At 34.0% G+C, this 14245-nt stretch overlaps 2 protein-coding genes across 2 annotated transcripts; one reads left to right on the top strand and one right to left on the bottom strand.

Moving 5' to 3' along the window:
* Positions 1-2867: 2867 nt before the first annotated feature.
* LOC126694219 (uncharacterized) lies at positions 2868-6648 on the top strand. Its single transcript, XM_050390307.1, has 6 exons — positions 2868-3033; positions 3390-3643; positions 4171-4312; positions 4434-4526; positions 5413-5500; positions 6008-6648. The coding sequence occupies exons 1-6, from the start codon at positions 2960-2962 to the stop codon at positions 6284-6286; spliced, it is 930 nt and encodes a 309-aa protein (XP_050246264.1). The 5' UTR covers positions 2868-2959; the 3' UTR covers positions 6287-6648.
* Positions 6649-7157: 509 nt separating this feature from the next.
* LOC126694218 (leucine-rich repeat receptor-like serine/threonine-protein kinase RGI4) lies at positions 7158-11043 on the bottom strand. The gene is made up of 2 exons (XM_050390306.1): positions 8116-11043; positions 7158-8005 (listed from the first exon to the last, which is right to left on the bottom strand). Exons 1-2 carry the CDS (start codon positions 10937-10939, stop codon positions 7548-7550), a joined length of 3282 nt encoding a protein of 1093 aa, XP_050246263.1. The 5' UTR covers positions 10940-11043; the 3' UTR covers positions 7158-7547.
* Positions 11044-14245: the final 3202 nt, after the last annotated feature.

Below are 14245 nucleotides of genomic sequence, written 5' to 3' on the forward strand. Positions count from 1 at the left end.
TTTTTTTTTATATTCTCCATACTTGCAAAATTTCTAAAACATTAAAGATCAATAGTTATATCATCAATAAATTGTTTAAATTGCAAGTTTTTGTAATTTAAAATTATGTATAAAATATAAACTTATAGATCATATAGTAAATAATATTCAATTGGTACAAAATTTGACATGTGTATTAAAAATGTAAAGAACATTCAATCCAATGGTTAGATTTTCAAAATATGTAGTAATATTTTTTTTTAAAGAAAGTTGTAATCTTAAGTTACAACCAATTTTCTTTCTCATAAAAAAAAAAGTTACAACTAATTTTATAACTAAATTTTGTCCTTATTGTTATAAAAATTTGAATTAGGTAGCAAACAAATCTCTATTATCAATAACTTTGGTGACACAAAAATTTTCACAATTGTTGAGGTGATGTTATGATTGGTGTGTAATAAAAATGGTGAAACTATGTAAAAACGATATTGCTCTAATTATTATTTACCACCTTAACAAATTATTAACAAATTAGAATAATTGTTAAATGTCCTTTATGTTTAACTATTTTATGAAATACTAGTTCTTAAATGCTACAAATTTCATCATTGTAGGAAGAAAAATATATTATGAATAGTCAAATTAATAATAGAAATAAACAATAAGATCAACATAAAAATCAAATCAAATATGAAGAGCCAAAATGAAATATTTAAATCATAAATGGCCAAAACGAAGAAAACCCTAAATTTTAGAGCTTTAAAAGTGTATTTTAATCAACTACTTTAGTGGCAATATACTTTTGGCAGGATGAACATTTTTTTTCATAATATAAAAATGATCATATTTACTTGTTGATTTATAGTTAACTATGAAGAAAAATTATAATAGAACTTAAATATATTTTAATGTTTCTTTCTATATTTCATATTTGAAAGCTTCAATGAAAAAATATAATTGTAAATACAGAACCATAAGATCAATTTAATGATTTTGGAAGATTGCATGTAAATATATAAACGTGTGGACTCAATCTCATAAGTCCGTCTCTAGTCTCTACCATTAGTTTATTCCTTTTATCTGGCTAGCGTGATAAGGAGGAACCCGTTCCAACTCAATATCTGAAAAAGGGGGCATATACAAATATTGCCTTTACTAGTTAGGGCTGATTTCGACATTATCTATCGCTGGATTGTATTAGAGCATTCGTATCAATTTGTGTAAAGATTTCTGTCTATTTTAACATAAAAACTTACCCTTTTTTTTAACATACTCACTTTTCAAAATATCTTACATTAAATTATCTATTTTACACTACACTTCCTTAAAATATCATTTGTTTTTCCTTGATTTTTTTTTAAATTTTTTCTGTTTTTTCGCACTCGACAACCATAATCCATTGTCTTCTTTTATCTTTAGGATACGTAAAGAAAGAATAAAAAATTAAATACAAAATAAATAGTGTCAGTGTAAATTTACAGGATTCCTGTAACAATTATATATTTTTACACAACTTTACATAGCTTGATGATAAATTTTGGACTTAACTAAAATGTGATACTTTTTCTATTAGGCAAACACTTACACAAGCGCTCTTTTTTAAGTATGGGAATTTGCAAAGGAGATCCCAAAGCATAATCAAGAGTCAAGATCCACCTATGTATGTTTTTACTTTTCACTATTGAACCAAACAACGTATGGATGTACGCCTACCTTCGAAATCTCCATTCCATATTATTCGTTGTGTGTAGTATGGTCCTTGTAATAAATTTTCATCCTTCAAATATTCCAGTTTGGACTCAAGAATCACTTTCATTTCCTGTGGCTGGATCATATATAAGTTACTTATTATTAGCCCCTATCATTTTTGGAATAGTAGTCCTCACCATGAAAATTTTACATAGTATAATATAAAATAGGCAAATGTTAATAAGCATTGTAGGGTACTTGTTAAGGTTAAAATAATGTGAGTCTTATTTAATAAAAAAATTATATAAATAGGAAAAATTATATAAAGCTGATCTTAAAACCAATAAAGTTGACAAAATACTTACATAAAACTGAATGACTAACAAAAATTCTGACATAAAGTGGTATGGTAACGAGCACTTTACCGTGCCTGTTAACACAACCCTATAAAATATTTAACAAATACTATACATAAAATTCCATATTCTTTTACCCTTTTTTCCCAAAATTGCCCATTCCAAGATTAGATATAATTGCATTGTCTCCATACATGAGCCACCTCTCCACATATGGCTCATAGTCGTCCAACAATTGGGTTGAGCTAAGGTGAAATAAAGTGCTAATTAATTATCAACGGCTCATTAACTTTTTTGCTTCAACATATTCATTGCTTTCATGAAGCTAATAGATGTGCTGATGGGTTAACCAGAATAGGTGACAATCAATCCAATCTTTCTATGTTGTATAATAGTCAACCTATGGACTTGTTAGATACCTGTATTTTTTTTATTCGGACTTGAATAATCTATTATTCTTCAAATGTTGTCCTCAACTTTGTGTTCTTCTCTAATTTTTGTTAATGCATTTTTTTCTCTACCCACGAAAAAATAATAATAATTATACAAATATAAAATATTAAAAAAATTCATAATGAATTTTTTTTATATAAAATAAAAATTCTATTCTAACTTAATCTAAAAAAAAAAAAAAAAAAATTGTTAACAATGAGATATACATAAACCATTAATCCTTCATTTCCCACGAAACATTAATTTAGGCTCTATTTCTTTCTCAAAATCAAATCCCAAACAATACCAAACAATTATTTGGGCCTGAGGCCTGAGTACATGGGTGGGCCCAAAACTTATTCATCATGGCCCAGAAAATTACAGAAACAGAATATTCACGCTCCTACTAGAACATTGTAAAACACGCGCCCCTGAAAACAAATTTACAAAACCCTGACCCATCCGAAATTAGGGTTTATGATTTGTCTCTAAAAACTCAAAAAATGGCGGCTTTGGCGGGAAATCTCAGCTCCAGAATCTCATCCCAACTTCAATATCGAGTCTTCTTCATTCCCTGGTGAGAAATTTCTCTGAATTCTGCTTCATAACTTTTGTACCCTCTGTTTGGCTGCCTATAAAAAGAAGGAAATGGAAATTAAATCATATACATATAATCTTTTTGGATTTTCTGGAATTGGGTATTATTCTCTTAGTTCAGAAAATGTTTTTAAAAAAAAAAAAAAATTAAAACTCACTTCCCAATCAATGAAATCTCTCAAGTCTAATGCTTCAATTTTTATTTTCTTTTCATACAATTTCTCAGCAACCAAACAAAAGATTAATAATTTACAGAATTATTTCACTGAAAGTTGAAAATTTGTGGACATGCAATCTTGAGGTAGTTTCCAATAGTAATTTTATTTTCATTTATAGGGTGAAGAAGAACAATGCCACTGCAATCACTTGTTTGCAGAGTAGGGACTATAGTTCATCGGTTCCAGTTAGGTACATTCCTAAGAAATCTTCTAAGGTTAACAAACCTGAAAGTCCTCTGCCTATAAAGGGTTCTAAAGAACCCAGTAACCGTTCCGATACAATGCAGAGAAGTATAGTTTTTGATGAGGATAAATCTCGAAATCACAATCAGATGTTCAAGGATAATGTGTTGTTGGATGATTTTGAGCAAGGTATGTAATGTATTTTTAGTTTATTCAAAGTGGTGAAAGAAAATTGAGATTAGTTTCTACATTGAATGATAGGTAAACTATGAGTAATGTTTTGATGGTGCAATGTTATGTTATAGCATTTTAATCTGTTGGTGGTGGTGATATTGAAACCTCGTGGTTATGTAATGCATGAGCTTTTAAGTAAGAGGTCCGAGCTATGAGATTCATTCATTCTATTCACAAATGGGGAGACAATATGTTATATGTTTTAAGTTGAAAATAAAGTGGCCATGCAGATGGTTAGATAAAAATGAAGAATGACATTCTTAAAACCATGTGTTCCCTTTGTGTATTTGTTTGTTATGTACAAAGAAAATGGATATAGATTAATCTATAGATGTTGCATTGCTATTTGATGTAACTTTAGCATATTGTTCTCGTGTTGTTAACTGGGCTCTCTATGTATGCAAAATTCTAGCAATATGCATAAGACATTAAGGCATTTCTATGGCTGAAAAAAGAAATTCTTCATGATGTGGCATTTGTAGACTATGAATTCATGGAAGAGACTGAGGAGGTTATTGAAAAGTCCAGTATCCATCAAAGGAAGGATTCCAAGCAAGATGTATCATGTGCTTTTGAAACTAAGCAAGATGCAGAAAAATTGGCAATTGAATTACTTGCAACAAGGTTAGAATATTACTTTCTGCAAAATCATAGCTTCAGGATGTATCAAGCATTTGTGTCTGCTTCTGCGAGCAGAAGAAGATAAGGGCAATCTGTTTTTTGAGTTTGTTTTCTTTCTTTGCAGAGCATTCACAGCTGTTGAAATGAGAAAAAAACTGCATGGCAAGGGATTTTCACCTGATACTGTTGAGTCAGTGATAGATGATTTCCAGAGAAGGTGCAAAAGTAATTAGTTAAGATCCATTATGCTTAAGGTGTTCATTGGCAACTTTTTAAAATGGTCACTGACTTGATTGGGTCCACAACTTTCTTGATTATTTGTTCTTCTTTATATTGCAACTGGGCAAGAATATTTTCTCTTCTTGTGTCTCTTAAGTCTTATCAATTTCCATTCGCATCAACAATAGAATTATGGACTAAAAAAGAACTAGAAATAGCATTATCAAATCTTCGGGTTAATGTTTAATTTTGGGATTCCCATTTTTGAAGCTATCACTCTTTTTTCTTATAAGTCAGATGCTGCTAACAATGGACTGTGGCTTATAAATTTAGATTACAGCTGCAGTTGCACGATTTCTATTCTTGATTATTGTAGGATGTTGTATTCTTGTTACCTGATGCCTAGAGGTCAAAATTTTGAAACTGGGATTTTTTCCCCCTTCTCTTCTTTCCTGTGGATCTGAGTTATCTTTTAAAGGACTCCAGGCACTTTCTATCAGATCTGTAGTTTTAACTGATTTTCTATTACAACCTTCGTCAATTTGAACTTGTTTAGTAAGCTTTCAACGTATTCTTGCCAATAAGTTCTAGCTCAGACAGCACCTCCTCCCCCATTAGAAAAGGTGGAGGGTAAGGTTGTGGGTTCAAAACCCATTGGGTGTGTGTGTAAACTTACCGATTTAAAAAAAAAAAAAAAAAAAAAAAAAAAAAAAAAAAAAAAAAAAAGAAGGCTTTCAAGTGTATTCAATCCATTTCTCATTTTTCAGCATTTATTACTATTTCTAGCACTTTTTTTTTTTTACTATGAATATCATTGTATCCTAATATTTTCACTCATCCGTATAGATTCTGTTTGCAAGTTTGACCCTTTTTGTTTATTGTAGAGGGTTTATAAATGATAGCTTGTATGCGGAAACATTTTCTCAGTCTAGATGGTCTAGTTCAAGTTGGGGACCAAGGCGTATCAAGCAGGTAAGCTCTCCTGTTTATCCTACCAAACACTTTAAAAAAATAATAATAACTATTGTGTCCTACCAAATATCACAACATGTTATTAAATAAATCTCTGAGAGCTCAGCTGCCTTTCTAGCCATGGGCCTTCTTTCTCTTTTCAATGTTATTTGGTAGCTGTTTCTGGTCAGCTGCTGCTTCTTCTTGAGTTCAGATATTACTTTTGTGGAATTTCTTTTAATAAAACTTTAGGAGAGAACTATTTAGTTATCCATTATTATTTTCTTCTAAATGATTTACCCCAAAATCTTTTGTTTTCTTATCGTCAACTTAAGTCGGAATATAGTCTTAATTTTGTAACCTTCTAAAATAATGCGATATTTGTGTGTGGTATCTAAAAGTAAAAAAATTGAGGATAGATTGCATGAAAATCTGTAAAGGTAAAGAATGGGACCTATTGCTTTCATTTTCTTTATGTTATTCTTAGGGGAAATATATTTCTTTATGTGAGCATTGTTGTTGGATCAGGCACTCTTGAGAAAAGGAGTAAGTGAAGTTGATGCAGAGAATGCGGTAAAACTGGTTTTTGAGAAAGGTGAATCCAGTGATCATGAGTCAAGTCTTGGGTTGTCAAAGACTTCTGTGGATCGTTTATTTATCCAGGCCTCAAAGCAGTGGCTCCGAGGTCAGGATGTGCCAAAAGAGAAAAGGAAATCAAGGATAATTCGCTGGCTTCAATACCGAGGGTTCAATTGGGGTGTTATCAGCATCATATTAAAGAAATTAGAATCTCAGCATCCTCCCTAAGCAACAATGGGGCTGTTTTATTTTCGTGGCTCCTAAGAATTGGGATGCTATGCCATTTTCATCACTTCGCATGTAAATTGTGTAATTTGGATAGGGTTATGCTCTCCATTAGAACACATGCTCTGTCCAGAAAAATTACTACATCAGCCTACGCTAGAGCCATCTAATCTAGGTAGAATTACTTAAGTGACGATGCAGAGATTCTTTTGGTGCGATCAACATTCTTATTTCAAAGTGTAGAAGTTCTCATGTACCACAATAACCATCTTAACGAAATCCAGTTGTTTGTATGGTGTATGTGTTTAGTCAGTGATTTGCAGCTATTACTCAAGAAGATAAACTGCGATGGATTTACCTTCTTACTTGCATTGTATATAAATGTTGCTACAGTTCATGTTTGAAAACTGCTGCTGCTTCTTTTTGATAATATGTATGAAAGCTTATATGAAAAAATGAACTTGTAAATACTGGATGCACAATATAAACTGTTAGGTCAATTTAATTCTTGTGGATGTTATAGACAGCCTGGGTGCACAATATAAATGAGACAGTAACTTTTTTTTTTAAAGATCAAGTTATCCTCAATGATCCTATTAGTGCTATTATTATGCTCACATTATCACAATCCATGTGCAGCGATTCTTTAATTGGAATCGTTATGTTGTTTTGGTATGTCTACAAGTTACTGGTCCTGCTGGCACATGTGCTTCCGATTAAGACAGAGAGTCTTATAAACCAAGACTAATATCCTTACAGAAGAGTTTTTTATTGCTATAAAGTTTCTTTCAGACTGCACATGGTCATGTGATGTATGTATCCTGGGACCATGTGGGTACTGCTGGAAAGACTATCACAGAGAGAGAGAGAGAGAGAGAGGAATCTCATTCCCTTACAATAAATTCTAACTACATCAATCCAAAAATTCCAATCATTGTATTGGCTTCAACACACCCTGCAGTCTCTCTCTGACCTTCAAGAGACAGTTAAGCCATCACTGTTCCCAAGATAATCCTCCTCTATAGCAGAGACATCAAGGAAGTTACAATCTTTAAACTTCAGAATTATGTTGCCTATGTTAAGGCTATATTTACTAAATTGAGAATTTTGCAAACAGATTAATTATTTTGATTTACAACAACCACATATAGTAAAAACTACAAACAAAAATTACACTACAACTCCTCCTGTATTGTCTTGCCTCCTCTAATGGATATGCACAAAACATAAAGTAAATAGCCTCTTGAAATCTTGATTCTGATCTTTAGATTGAATCATCAGAGAAAGCAAAGGAACAATTGGAAGACCCTTGTAAAATTACTTTCCTAGCAGGAGGTGAGGAACGAATAGCTTCTGACAAACCTCCCTTTGACATGTCAGGTTCTGGCCTTGTGGCCTCGACATGTCGAATTTCTGTGAGCATTGCAACAACATCTTTCATCATAGGACGATCATCAGGTCGCGTACTGACACAGAGAAATGAAACTGCTAGTGTTTGGAGCATCTCATGCATTGTAGGGTCAGCCCTCCCCCTAAGCTTTGAATCAAGAATGTCAACTGGGTCTCTCTTGGTAGCTAAGTGGTCACGCACCCATCGAACTAAGTTTGCACCCCCAGGCAATGTTGGATCTAATGGGTGCCTCCCAGTCAAGACCTCTAGTAGAACCACACCAAAACTGTAAACATCACTCTTCTCAGTGATAGGCTGCATCGATGCATGCTCTAAGAACACCAAAATAATAATAATAAAGATTTATTAGTGGGTTATTGAAATGAAATTATTGAAGAACAAAATTAAGTTAATTGAAATTAGGTAGGAAAAAGAAAAGTACCAGGAGCCATGTATCCATAAGAACCAGCAAGATGAGGTTTTTGACTTTGTTTGGTAGCATCATCACCACCATTGCTGTTCACAATCCTAGCCAAACCAAAGTCAGCAAGGTAAGGTTCATAGCTAGGACCCAACAACACATTCATAGCTTTCACATCCCCATGCAAAATAGCAGGCACACAGTCATGGTGCAAGTATGCAAGTGCATGTGCTACACCCAAAAGAACATCATATCTAGTCTCCCACTCCGCACCTCCCTTGCCAGCACCATGAAGAAGTGAGCTCAAGCTTCCATTTGGTAGGTAATCATAGAACAGCAGCTTCAGGTTCCGATTTGATCCCCAACCCAGTAGCCGGATGATATTCTTGTGTCGAATTGAACCAAGTGTCTGAATTTCAGAGTTGAATGCTCCTGACTCTTCTGATGACCACATCTTCTTAACTGCCAGTGTCTCTCCATTTGGAATTGTCACCCTGTATACAACTCCAGAGCTCCCAGTGCCAATCACATTAGATGATGTTAGATTCCGGACTATGTCATCAATGGAGAAGTCGAGCTTTTGATATAAAGTCATTTCCCAATTGTCATCTTCCATGAGCTTGCTGTTGGCCAAGCGGGCACGTACTAACATGTAGATTGAGAGAAGTACCAGTACTACACTAGTACTAATGAGGACGGACATAACTAGCTTCATAGCTGTTCTGGCATGGCCAACAGGTCCCATGCTTCCCGCAGGAGTTACGACCCCATTAGAGATGTAGAGACCTTTGTTTGCAGCCAAGTCACTGAGAGGGAGTTTCCTAAAGAATGGAGTGTTGGGCAATTCACCTGAGAAGTCATTGAAGGAGATATTGAGGGAGACAAGGTTTTGAAGGTTTACAAGAGTGTCCAGATTGCCACTGAGCTTGTTGTGGGAAAGGTCTAGGACTCCCAGCTTGCTAAGACCAGAGAATTCAGATGGTATCTTACCAGAAAGTTGGTTGCAGCTTAGATTGAGAGAGATTGCAAGTGCTGGAATTTGACCGAGTTCCTTTGGAATCTCACCAGAGAAACTATTGCTGCTGAGGTCTAATAATTGTAGATTACTACAAGACAGGATCTCAGCTGGAATGCTACCAGAAAGCTGATTCTTGCCAAGAATGAGTTTGGCTAAATCTGTCAATGACCCAATGCTATGAGTCAGTGGCCCTGTAAGCCTATTGTCTGAGATGTCCACAAACTGCAGGCTTTTGGGGAAAGTATCTGGCACAAAACCAGTGAGTCCATTAGAATGAAGATCAAGAAACTCAAGTCCTTGGCAGCCAGATATTGATGGAGGAATTGCTCCAACAAGACGGTTGCTGCTAATGTCGACAAAATTCAAACTTTTCAAGTTTCCAATCTCCGATGGAATAGTGCCCCCAAGCCTATTGCCACTGAGTCTTAACCTGTACAAGTTTGTGCAGTTTCCTATATCAGGAGGTATAAAGCCAGAGAGATTATTAGAAAGTAGCAGCACCTTTGTAAGATTTTTCAATGCAAATATCTGCTTCGGTATTGGACCAAACAAATTGTTATAAGACAGATCAAGAGACTGAAGTTCCTGGCACTCAGAGAGGCTCTCTGGAATTTTTCCAGATAGCCTATTCCGCCAGGCAAAAAATATTGTTAAGCTCTTTAGATTGCCAATAAGAGCAGGAATATCGCCTACAATGCTGTTGTTGTCGATTTCCAGATTAACAAGAGCCGTGCAATTTGAGATTTCAGAAGGCATGGTACCTGATAACTGATTAACACTCAGCTGAAGGTCTTGAAGATTGGAAAGCTCTCCAACACTCTTTGGCATACTACCTGTCAGAAGATTTTCTGATAAGTCAATGACTTTGAGCTCTCTGCAGCTTCCTATCTCATCTGGGATTGTACCAACTAGGCTGTTCTGCCACAACAACAATTTCTGAAGCTTTTTAAGGTCTCCAATTCTCCTTGGGATTTGACCAGAGAGGGAATTTTGATACAAGAACAAATTCTGCAACTCACTGCAATTTGCAATCTCTTCTGGGATAGAACCGGACAATAGAGACGAATAAATGGCTATGGTTTGAATTTTTTTCAATATTCCAATTGATGAAGGGATGTTTCCAGAAATGCTGGTTTCAGCCAGGCCTAACATAACCAAGTTGGTGCAGTTTCCAATCTCCCAAGGCAGCTCACCCTTAAGATCTTTATTCCCACCTGCTCGGAAGACTTGTAGCTTGCTTAATGCCCCAATACTCTTTGGAATTTCACTGCTGAGTTGATTGTCCATGAGAGTCAGATACACAAGACTTGAGAGGTTTCCAATATTGGAAGGGATTACACCTTCAAGGTAATTTGAATTGAGAGATAAAGTTTGGAGTTTGCTTAGCTTGCAAAGTTCATCTGGGATTTCTCCTGAGAGAGAATTGTCACTGAGATCAAGTATGCTGAGCTCATGATAGTCTCCGAATTCTTTTGGAATTGTTCCAGTGATATTTGTTGATAATAGGGCAATGATCTTCAAGGACCTGAGAGGTTGTAAATTTGAAGGCAATGAGCCTTGCAAATCTACTTCTTTCAACCTTATCTCCAACACTTGGCCATTTGAGTTGCATTGAACCCCAAGCCAATTGCATGGACTTGGGTCCAAAGGATTCCATGAATTCAATGCATTTGTGGAGCTGTTTAAACTGTTCTTCCATGCTAAAAGAGCCTGTCCTTGCTCATCAATAGAGTAACAACAAGTAAATAAAAGTGTGTTTATTGAAAGAAGCAAGGTGAAGGAGAAGACTCTAGGAGAAAGCACGGGATGCCTTAGACTAGCAGGCATTGCTGAGAGAAGAGAACAGGTAATCTGTTTTGGGATTGTAGAGGGGGGAACCCCATGTTTTGTTTATAGAAGAAAAGCAGAAGATCTGGATCCAAGAGCACCTTCTTTATTATAATATTATTATTATTGTAATTGGTATTGTTTTTTAGTTTAGAGATAGTGATGGGGATAGCTTTCTGGATTTATCTATGTATCTGTTTTTTTCTATAATGCATTATTTGTTTAGCCTTTCAGTTACTGAGCACAAAGCTTTATGATTTTGATTTCTGTTTGTTACTCTCTTTGTAAGTTAGTATTTTACTAGGAGTAAGCTGTCAGAAATGACAATGGTGGTGATGAATGTTTGTGTAAAGAAAATTTCCTTTGTTTATTGCTCACTTTGACAGTGGATTTCTGTTTGTTACTCACTTTGTAAGTTAGTCTTTTACCAGGAGTAAGCTGTCAGAAATAAATATGGTTGTGAAGAATGTCTGTGTAAAGAAAATTTCCTTTCTTATTGCTCAGTTTGATTGTTTCATCATCTTGTTTTTTGGGTTATCTGGTTGTATCCCAATCTATGTAATTATTATAATTGGAAGATAAAATTGACATGGTTAAATTGTACAGGAGGTCAGGAACTGATAAAATGAGTAACAGTTTCCTTATCTCTTATCAAACTGTGAGCCGTTCGATTGGTGGATTATCCTGAAGATAGTGATGGGCTAATGATCAAACCAACAGACACAATGACCCATTTGAATGTTTTAGCCCCAGATTTGTTAATTAAGATGGTCATGTCTTCTTTAATAAGCAAGGTCCAGAGGTGGTCCATCAATTTATGTGGTTTATAGTTGATGAGCCTGCCATGTGGTTGTTACTGAATGTGTTTCTGTAACTACACAGTGTTTTCAGGAGGTAAAAACAAGTACACCGTACGCATATTTCTATCAAATTTTGATGTTTGAGCAAGAGAATAAGAGTCATACCCAACGCATAAAACTTCCACCTCTACAAAATTTGAATAAAACGGTGAATGGTGATTGGTAGACAGTCTTGCTTTTTTTTTTTCCTTCTTTTTTCTACTAGTTTTGTTGCATTATTAAATAGTGTTAGGAAGGTTCAATTGGGTTTTGGTCAAGAAACAATACTCAAAAATAGGTTTTCTTTATTATATTGCTGTGACTTACTTGAATTTCAGGTCACTGAATCATTTATTCTATAGAAGGACAATGAGTATATTTAATCATTATGAAAGGCATTGATCGAGATCTATATGGTTTTGTTTTATAGAATCGAGGCAGTTTGTGGAATCTGATGGAGAAGAAGTTAAGTGCACATGGAGTGAGGAATATGATAATATATGTAGTTTTATAAGCTGCATATATCGTCATGCTGTCTGGTGGTCTTTGCTGTAAAGGATTAAGAAAACAAACAAAGGTTCATTGTCCTTGAGTGGAAGGGACAACATCACACTTACTTAGAGTTCTTAATTAAGATTAATGCACCAAACCCAAATGACTAACATAAAAAATTAAAAATTAAGAAGGATAATTGTTGTAAAATATTAGGTAAATGAGGTCTCATGCCGTATTGCAGTTGGCATAATGAGGTCACGGGCAACATTTTCGAATATGAATTCTTAAATTCACAAATGCTTGTTTCTTTGAAGAAATATTGTCCAAATATGCTTCCTTTGTCTCTCTATTGATGACAATGCATGATGAAAAAATAAATAAAAATCACTTTGTGATTGTGGCTTGGTAATAGGATTTAGTGGGGGAAAGTATAGTTTTATACATGTGATAAATTAATTTTATACTTTTAATTATGTCAATGTAAATCTCACATTCTTTTGTTGTTGAGGTTTTTCCCTCTCTCTTTAATGTAAGGAAATAAAATGGAAATCAATAGGGTTGAATAAGACAATGCTTTTTGTGTGTATTTGTGTTATATTTCTCACGCTAAATTTAACTAACTGAGATGGAGATTTTGATTTTCTTTGTGTAGAATTTAAATTGACACAATTGAAAATGTAGGTTTTATTTTGTCATATATAATTATGGATTTTTTTGAAGGGAGGATTTCCCCTAGAATAATGTGTAGACATGCTCCTTAGTTAAACAAAAATTATATAAACTAATAAACCATTTCCATAGTTATGCATATCTATAATATAGTATATAATAATATGTTATATTATATTATAAGATTATATTATATATTACTCTATAGCTTAACTAGTTGACATCTCTTGTATCCATGATATTCAGGATTTAAATTCCTCTCCCTTGTAATTATCAACTTATGGAAAAAAAAAAATCTAATTATCAATTGCCATAAATCTTGCAAGTGTTTATCAATAAATAAATAATTCTTAACAGTAAACAAGGCTACTGGCCATCTTAAAAGACAGTACTAATGTATCTTTTGCCTCATGGTGGACAAAAAGAATGGTATAACTTCCATTATTAATTATGTATCAAAGTTTCCTCTAAACTGAGAGGTATATGAGCATATATTTATTGTGAAAAAAAAATCTGGTAGACAATAATTACAATGTAGCAACCTCACCATATAGCCTCAGAAAAATATATTCACTGATGTAGACCACTAAAGTGCAGACAACTTGAAGAAGTACTTCTTTTTCCTTACTCGATCCAATGAATCCTAATGATGAGAACCCCCGATTTGATTAAAGATCCTTAAGCACAATCTGACCATAAATTTAAATTATTTGATGCATTATCTTCTTGGTACGTAGCATATATATATCTTACATGACCAAATATCATTGATTGATGGACCCCATGGTGATTCATTTGTAGCTAGCTTAGGAGACTTTCAATCTCCATCACCATGCTTTAATTTCTCGTTATACTATTTATAACTTCTCATGTGCAATTTGGCCAACATTGATGGGTACTTTGACATGAATTTGCCAACAAACTTATAATATGAACACAATTTGCAAGTTAAAAAAAAATGGCTAAAGTAAAAAGTATATATCTCATCAATTATGAATCTGTACATTATAATTGGTGCAGTATCGATGATGAGTCTATATAAAAGTGATATTACACCAATTATAATTTATCATCTCAATAAATTTTGAAGGAAAAAAAAAAAGAATTTTTATTATAGCATTATATAAGGTTGAAAGAACGGACAAGGATCCAGCTAAATATGGATGAGAAAAATTAGTTCATCTGAAATGGTCCCTCCTCTAACCACATGCCTTATATCGTTTTAAATGTTTTTTTTGGTGAAAGGCTACTCAAATAAATATAGGCTTGCCTCTGCCTATCTATCATAAAAATAAAAGAATTG

The sequence above is a fragment of the Quercus robur genome, chromosome 8, assembly GCF_932294415.1.
Source record: "Quercus robur chromosome 8, dhQueRobu3.1, whole genome shotgun sequence".
NCBI lineage: Eukaryota > Viridiplantae > Streptophyta > Magnoliopsida > Fagales > Fagaceae > Quercus > Quercus robur.